Source organism: Castanea sativa, chromosome 7 (genome assembly GCF_040712315.1).
Source record: "Castanea sativa cultivar Marrone di Chiusa Pesio chromosome 7, ASM4071231v1".
NCBI lineage: Eukaryota > Viridiplantae > Streptophyta > Magnoliopsida > Fagales > Fagaceae > Castanea > Castanea sativa.
This window is the reverse complement of record NC_134019.1, coordinates 5607451-5616028: the sequence shown is the minus strand read 5'-3', so window position 1 is coordinate 5616028 and position 8578 is coordinate 5607451. Positions and strand designations below refer to the sequence as shown.

The window sequence follows — 8578 nt, the reverse complement described above, 5'->3', positions numbered from 1 at the left end:
CACTTGTAGGGTGTAAACTTTATAAATGTGTGGTTGTTGTCACGTGCCTAGCTCTTACTTGGGTTTGGGGCATGACAGTTTATGTCGAATCCATTGCTAAAAATGATAATTATTGTTAGAGTTATCTATCACTTTTGGTAGGAGCTCTAATATCTAAGCCTACTACTCGTCAAATATTTTTTGAGCTAATCTAAATTTAGAGTCATATGATTATATCCATGAAACATTTGTGTTAGCGTGTAATACATGGTGGATTTTAGGGTCACATTGTTTATTGGTACTACACACATACTTATACTACACACTTTACCTCTTATATAAATTCACTTTTATATATTTTATTACTTGAGAAATATAATACATTTATTCAGTATTTCTAACATGGTAACATTGTCATTGCTCTAATTTTCTTGTGTTATGCAGTCTTGCCTTTATTAGTATTTTCTTATGTTTTGCAGTCTTGTGTTTTGCAGACTTGTCTGAATGCTCCACCGCTGTTAGAGGTCCTCAAAGTTGAATCTTCGCCTCCAGTAACTTGCTTTCCGCCACAAAGATCACTGCTCTCGTCGAATCTTCACTTCGAACCTTCTATCAGAACACAAGACATATCATCGTGTAGATTGTTGCCTGATCTACTTATCCCCGTGGGAATCGTCCACATAGGACACTCAAAGCGCTCCCACGCTCTAGTTGAAATTCGGCAAGATCCATCCACACAATCCACGAGCTAGAAGAAGCTCGACGTGTCCAAATCACGCACTACATGCGCCACTGGGAATCTTGCTAATGTCATTCATGATGTTATCACTTGACACGTCAGCCCTAGCTAACTCATCTACTAACATCAGCTACTTATGTTAGCCCTAGCTATTTTTTGACATCATCTTGCCTACGTCATCGTTGACTTCAGCCATAGTTGACCGTTGACAATTTTCTGTTGACCATTGACTTCTGCCGCAGTTGAACGTTGACTTTTTTGTTCGATTGGACTTTTTGCAATCCAAGTGCTCCTTACCCAGTTTTTCGTATAGATTTCATTTTTGCAGTCCATTTTTGCATATGTGCTTCTAAATGAAGAATAAGTAAATGAAGAATAAGGACAAGTCTTTCTCTTTTTGCAACAATCGTTGCTGACAATCCAACAAACGTTTTTGCAGTTTTTACAAACGTTTTGACCATAATATTGAAACTTGCTATCAACGCAACAAATCAACTATTTCCATTTCTGCTGCTACTGTTGCTAACTCTGAGAGTATCCAATCAATGGCTCCTGTCTCTGCAAAGTCCAAGTCTTCTTGATCCACTATCACCATTTTTATAGTTGACGTTCAAAACATAATCGCTAATACCATTCATATGGGTAGAGGGTAGTAATGTATCTTATTCCTCTCCTCTCTTAGTTTCATCTGGTATGTCTCTTTCCTCTTGGCTTATGGATTCTACTTGTTGCAACCACATGACATCTCACTCATCCTTATTTTCTCAACTTGAACCTACACCACACCTTCTTGATATTCACACAGGTAATAGTTCCACAATATTTGGTCATAATATAGGTTCTATCTTGACCTCCAACCTTTCAGTTCCTAGGGTTTTTAGTGTTCCTAATCTTTCTTACAATTTATTTTCTGTGGGACAATTAATTAAGTTGGGTTATCACATTACCTTTGATTATTCTGAGTGTATTGTGAAGGATCCGAGGACTGGACAGGAACTTAGGACCAGTCCAAGAGTTGGGCGTATGTTTCCCGTGGACAACCTTCGTCTTCCACCTGTTACTCCTAATTCTGTTGTTGCTACAGTTTATTCTATTCCTTCCCTTGCACTTGGGCATGCCCGACTTGGTCACGCATCTTCCTTTCGGGTACAACACTTGGTTTCTAGAGATTTGTTAGGTTCAGTGTCCACAGAAAATTTTGATTGTGTTTCATGTCAGTTAGGAAAACAACCAAATTTTCCTTTTAATACTAGTGAATCAATGTCCATTGATATCTTTGGCTTAATTCATTTTGATATCTGGGGGCCTTCCTTAATCTCTAGTATTGGTGGATCTTGATATTTTGTTGTCTTTGTTGATGATTATCTCTACTATAGTTGGATTTTTCATATGAAATGTCGTTCTAAATTATTGCAAGTATATTCTAATTTTGCAAAAATGGTTAAAACTCAATTTTCCAAATGTTTCAAAATTTTTCGATCTGATAATGCTCTTGAATACACTCAATATGTTTTCCAAGCTATTTTTCATTCCTATGGCACTGTTCATAAACTAACTTGTCCAGGTACCTCTCATCAAAATGGTAGAGCCGAACGAAAACTTCGTCATATTCTTGACACTGTTTGTGCTTTTCTTCTCTCTGCCAAAGTTTCTGCTCCTTTTTGGGGTGAAGTTGCTCTTCATGCTATTAATCGCATTCACAATCTTGTCATCCAAAATCAAACTCCAAACTATCACCACCTTTGCTCTTTTAGTTCTGTCTGTTTCGTTCTTCTTTAGCCATATGAGTATAACAAACTTGAGCCTTAGTCTAGACTTTTTTGTTTTCTTTGCTATGGCAAAACTCAAAATGGGTAGTGGTGTTATGATCCTGTCTCTCATCGTCTGTGTACCTCTCGCAATGTTGTCTTCTTGGAATATCGCTCCTTTGTCAAGCTCTCTCACTTCTATGTCTCCCTATCTACCTCCTCTATCTTAGATCTTTTTCTAGATGAGCCACATATTCCTTCTATATTTACTCCTAATCCTCCTATGGACTTCTCTGTCCAATCACCAGATATTTTTTATATCTTTCCTGGATCACCCTCTTATGAACAGGTTGAAGATGAGCCACCTAACCCTAAGCTTAGGTCCCTTACTCCTGCTCCGGCTGAAGATCTTGCACAAGACATTCCACCTCGTCACTCAAGTTAGATAAGATCTACTCCTGCACATTTACTTGACTATTATTGTTATATTGCCCTTGCTACACTGCATGAGCCTCACACCTATCGTGAGGCCTTAACTGGCCCTTTATGGCATATTAAAATGAAAGAGGAACTTGATGCATTATTTAAAAACCACACTTGAGATTTGGTGACTCTCTGTCCTAGGAAATCTGTGGTTGGTTGTAAGTAGATCTATAAGATCAAAACTTGCTCTGATGAGTCCATTGAGCAATATAAAGCCCGTCTTGTTGCAAAAGGGTTTATACAGGAGTATGAAATTGATTATGAAGAGACCCTTGCTCCGGTTGCTCGAATCTCATCTATTCGTGCCCTCATAGTTGTTGTCGCTGCCAGTAAATGGGACTTTTTTTAGATGGATGTCAAAAATGCCTTAATGGGAATTTAAGTGAAGAAGTTTATATGCAACCTCCTCCCAGTCTCTCTATTGAACCGAACAAGGTTTGTTATTTTTGACTTGCACTTTATGGCCTTAAACAAATTCCATAAGTTTTGTTTGCCAAGTTCAACTCTACCATCTCTCGTTTGGGTTACATTACTACTTATTATGATTCTACCTTATTTCTTTGTCGCACCGACAAAGGCACCATTTTGCTTCTCTTATATGTGGAGGATATGATTATAACTGGTGATGACCTTAGTGGCATTCAAGAACTCAAGGATTTTTTCAGTCAGCAATTTGAGATGAAAGATCTTGGACATCTCAGTTACTTCTTCGGTCTTGAAATCACTCATTCCACAAATGATCTTTTTATTACTCAAGCCAAGTATGCTTTTGAATTTTTGTCTAGAGTTACTCACTGATAACAAGACTGTTGACACTCTAGTTGAACTTAATACGCATTTGAGTCCCTCAAGGGGGAAACCATTGTCTAATCCCTTTCTTTACAGACGATTGGTTGGCAGCCTAGTTTATCTCACTGTCACTCGTCCAGACATTTCCTATGTTGCCCACCAAGTGAGCCAGTATCTGTCTGCTTCACGATCGACTCATTATGCTGTTGTTCTAGGCATTCTTAGATACTTGAAGAGCACTCTCTTCCATGGCATTTTATACTCTGCTCAGTCTCCTCTTATTCTCTGTGCCTTCTTCGATGCTGATTAGGCAGGAGATCCCACTAATCGCAAGTCCACCACTAGTTATTGCTTTCTTCTTGGTTCTTCTTTGATTTCCTAGCGAAGCAAGAAACAAACTCTTTTGGCCCACTTCAGTACTGAAACAGAATATCGTGCCCTTGTTGATACCATATCTGAGCTCCTTTGACTACGAAGGCTTCTTAAGGATTTAGGTCTGTCCACATCCTCTGTTACTCCTCTTTAATGTGATAACCAGAGTGTCATTCATATTATCAAAATAATGTCTTCCATAAACAGACTAAACACATCAAGATCGATTGTCATGTTATCCTTTATCATCTTGTCCATGGTGCTCTCAAGCTGTTCTCGGTCTCCTTTAAAGATCAACTTGCAAATATCTTCATCGAGTCACATCCTAAGAGACGCCTTTGTGCTTTGATTGACAATCTCAAGTTAGGCTCACACCCACCTTGAGTTGTAAGGGGCTGTTAACGTGTAATAGGTTGTGAGCTTTAGGCTTACATTTTTTACTTGTACTATACACATAATTGTACTACATACTATGCCTCTTATATAAAAGCACTCTTTTATATTTTATTACTTGAGAAATACAATACATTCATTCAGTATTTCTAACAATTTGTAAGCAAAAACAAATTGAAAGGAATATATATAATCTGGGACGTGGTAGCTCTTGCCAACTTTAGTATCCAACCTTTGCTTATCTCTACTATAGTAAAAAAAATTAGCTTTGAATGGTCCTCTTTAGGTACTCTAAAATTCTTATGACATTGTCTAATTTGGCATTATTTTTTTGTAGGTTGAACGTATCACTTTTATTATATTCTGAAAGTTACATTGAAAAAAGCTAATGGAAATGAAATATCATGATCAGTGCGAACTTATAGATTAGTGATACAATCATAATTAACAAAGCTTGAAGAAAATTCTCTTCTCTTCTCTTCTAGTTTATCTGGGAGCAATCATGCCGAATCTCACCTTGATTTCCAGTCTTAACCCCAACTCGACCTAGTTTGGTTATAGCATTTACAAAGGCCTGTTGAAAAGCGTCATTGTTTGATGCAAATAAATCGACTGTGGACTTTGATCTTGCATCTGTGAACAATACTTCATCAGAGCTTAGGAGACCCTTTCCTTGTTGAAGATTTTGGTAGTAAGTATTGTCGAATGTATTTGGTGTGGTTGGGTCCAAACTAATGGCGATTGTGGGGTCAACATTTAAGGGACACATCTGTCTAAGCTGAAAAGCATATGCCAAATTTAGGGTTGGGTCAATCCGGTTTTTGGGGCTGAATTTGTAGATTCGATTAGAGAAACGGCTGCAATGAGAAACCCCAATTGTGTGCGCACCTAATGGAAACATAAAACTTGACATGTTAGATACCGTGAGTTACATTACACATTAGTAGATTTATGATTGATGTCATACACTCAGATGAAGTGACATGTTACTTATTTTTCTAATATATTAGTGCCCATTAACAACTTTTTTGCAGCTTTTTATATATTTTTTGTAGCTTTTTGTCATTTTGACAATTTTTTAACAGTTTTTTTTTAATCATTTTTGACAACCTTTTTAATAATTTTTTGTCATTTTTATTAAGTGGAACCCATATAGGGAAATCTTAACAAGCACCGCACAGTGTTTGTTAACATTTCATATATATTAATAGGTCTCATTATTTAATGGAATTCAACATTCATATAAAATGAGAAAGTAACACTTGTACTCTACTCTGGAAATACCTGTGATATCTTATAAATTTGATCAATTAATTAAAAATACATTTAATTTGCCAAGAGTCTTGTAGCTCAATTAATATCGTTTCGTATTTACGATGAAAACATACAGCGTTCAAATTATCATTTTCCCATTATTATTGTATCTATCAAAGTTTAAAAACGGTCAAATCTATGCTATATAGAAAATTGTAAGAGCTTCATCAAAGGGCTTGAAGAATTCAGGTACCTGATAATGCAATCATATCTGTTTGGGTGAGATTATTAAAGCCAAACAAGGAATTGAGCTGGTCTAAATTGAAAAAGGGCTGAGGAAGATGTCTTTGAACACTAGCAATAGTGGATATCCTCCCATCACGCCTCCCCAATTCGACTGGGTAATTTGGGCCCCCTGTCTGTATTACATGTCAAAGCATATACTATTTAAATGTGTTGGTGCTTGATTATAATGACTCTGGAAGTTCAACTACATAGGTATAAATTAGTTGAGAGTTTGAAAAGTTACAAAAGTTTTCAAAACTATATATATCGTTTTGAAAATAATGAACTGAAAATTAAGAGAAAACCAACGTTTTGTTTCCACATACCAATACAACCACATCTCTAGTGGCAAGAGCTAGTATATCAGCGCAGGAAACTTTGTTTGTGCACTGAGGGTCACTGTCTACAGCTGCCTTAGCTTTGACCACAGTGTCAAATCCATCACCAGCAAGAGAAATATCATCCGGGTGATTCTTCTCTGCTGTATTAGTTGGTGAGTCAATCAAAATTGAAGCATCACATCCCTGTGCCAAAGAAAGCCAATATCTCAATGCATACGTTTCATCTTGCAAACTCACCATGATTATAGTCCAACCAAGAAGGTCTTTACCAAAAACCAAAAATGATAATTATCAATGCTATAAATACATCAAATTTCAAAAGTTTTTTGAGATGACAAATGGTAATTAATACAACATCATTTTATATTAGATTATCACTGACATCACTTTTATTGTATACTTATCACATATCTTACTACCTCAACAGTCGTGGACGAAAAATGAATTGAAATTTGCAGTGTGAAATAAGACTACAAACCCGAACAAAGCAATCGTGGAAAAAGAGTCGAAGAGTGGCTGGAGCAGTCACAAAGGTCTGCTGGAACTTTTTTGTGACAGCTGAGCGGACTAATGTTTCAACATTCGGGCATGTGTTCTTGTAGAAGTCACTGCTAAGTTGGGCTGAAGTAGCAGTTAGAAGAAGAGAAAAAAGCAAAGATGACAAAAGAATGGCGCTTCGAGATTCCATGACTTTTTTGCAGTAGTAGTTGTTGTTGTTGTTGTTTTGCATGCTGTGTGGGGTTAAGGGACTATTTATTCACAGAATTTGAAGTCAAATAAAGGATAGTAAAATAATCCTGCAGGTACACTCTGGCTTTAATGCATGGAATTTTTTATTTATTTATTTTAATTGTTTAATGTTGAAGAGAGGTGAAGAAAATAATTCAAAAAATTATTTAATGATAAAACTGGAACCATATGGACAGAATTAACTAGAGGGATCAAGGTTTATTTAAACCAAACTTTTGCAAATGATTGGACTAGTGGAAACGTACAGGCATGGATATGTAAAATTTTTTTTTTTTTTTTTTTTTTTTTTTTTTTTTTTTTTTTCACTTTTTAGCTAAGAATCGGTGCAAACAATGCAAAGGACAACGAACATTCTAGTCTTCATTTTTTTAATGTTGCACCAATAGGGATTTTCAATAAGTTGACAACCTCAAGTATATCAGTATATGTACAAGTGCAGTTCTACCGACTCTATTGGAAAAATTCTAGTCTCACACTCAAAAGCAAAACCACAACTTTGTACATAAGTCGACCATACAACGAGTTGTGGTTAATGGAGAGATGTCCCCATATGGACCACCAACACCCCTCCACCAACCACAACTCGCCGCATGGGCAAGTTGTGAACAAAATTGTGGTTTTGGATGTGACACCAGAATTTCTCATTCGATTGCAACTAAGTGTCCTCTCTCTCTCATATCAGCCTGTCATGTCATCACCATTAACCAATCATCATTGATCATTGACTACTATTGTATTTTTTTTTAATATTTTTTTTTATGCCCAATTTTTGCAATCAGGACCCTTGATCACTCAATTTTTTTTTTTTAACATAGATTCTCAATTTAAGATCTATTTTTCAATGTAAGACTTCGAGATGGCCCAAAATGGCATCACTCATCCACTTACCATTATTCTTAATGGAGGCAAATATTCCATTTGGACGTGGAGCATGCCAAGTTTCATCAATTATTGCACAAGTTCAGGTCATATATAACTGGGAATTGCAAGAAGCAAGTCAAGAAACCTTAGGAGTTTGAAGAAGATTACACATCACAAACTGTGGATTGGGGCAACTGTAGATCTATGGACCCAACAATGTAAGGTTCTTTGCTGATGCCAAGTGTTGCCGTTCGGCCAATAAATTTTTTTGATTGGAATCCCCCTCCCCCAACTGCCATAAGCAATTAAAAAAAAAGAAAAAAAAAAAAACCAATTAGCTCAGTGAGTCAGTGACAGCATATATTATGATATGGGATTAAAAGCAATAGTTCAGTAATAATAACATCTTTTGTGGTTTAAATACCACCTCTTCCTTTCTTACTATCTTTAAAATATATATATATTAAAAGAAAATTGCGATAGCTAAATTGTTGGGTTGAAATTAAAATCTACCTAATGAAACGAGAACGAGGAATCGAACTAAATTTTTGATGGCTCAACCCTTTTTTATGTGACACTTGCAG

The 8578-nt window shown here is 36.3% G+C and overlaps 1 protein-coding gene across 1 annotated transcript; it reads right to left on the bottom strand.

The window, feature by feature from the left end:
• Positions 1-4829: 4829 nt before the first annotated feature.
• On the bottom strand, positions 4830-7103 carry LOC142643560 (peroxidase 16-like). Its single transcript, XM_075818239.1, has 4 exons — positions 6862-7103; positions 6369-6566; positions 6011-6176; positions 4830-5391 (listed from the first exon to the last, which is right to left on the bottom strand). The coding sequence occupies exons 1-4, from the start codon at positions 7069-7071 to the stop codon at positions 4985-4987; spliced, it is 981 nt and encodes a 326-aa protein (XP_075674354.1). The 5' UTR covers positions 7072-7103; the 3' UTR covers positions 4830-4984.
• Between the last annotated feature and the right edge of the window lie 1475 nt (positions 7104-8578).

Coding starts and splice junctions, on each gene's coding strand:
- LOC142643560 (XM_075818239.1), bottom strand. CDS start 7,071: ATGGAATCTCGAAGCGCCATTCTTTTGTCATCTTTGCTTTTTTCTCTT. Junction 6,567..6,861: donor TCCACGATTGCTTTGTTCGG/GTTTGTAGTCTT, acceptor TCTTTGGCACAG/GGATGTGATGCTTCAATTTT. Junction 6,177..6,368: donor CTAGAGATGTGGTTGTATTG/GTATGTGGAAAC, acceptor CATGTAATACAG/ACAGGGGGCCCAAATTACCC.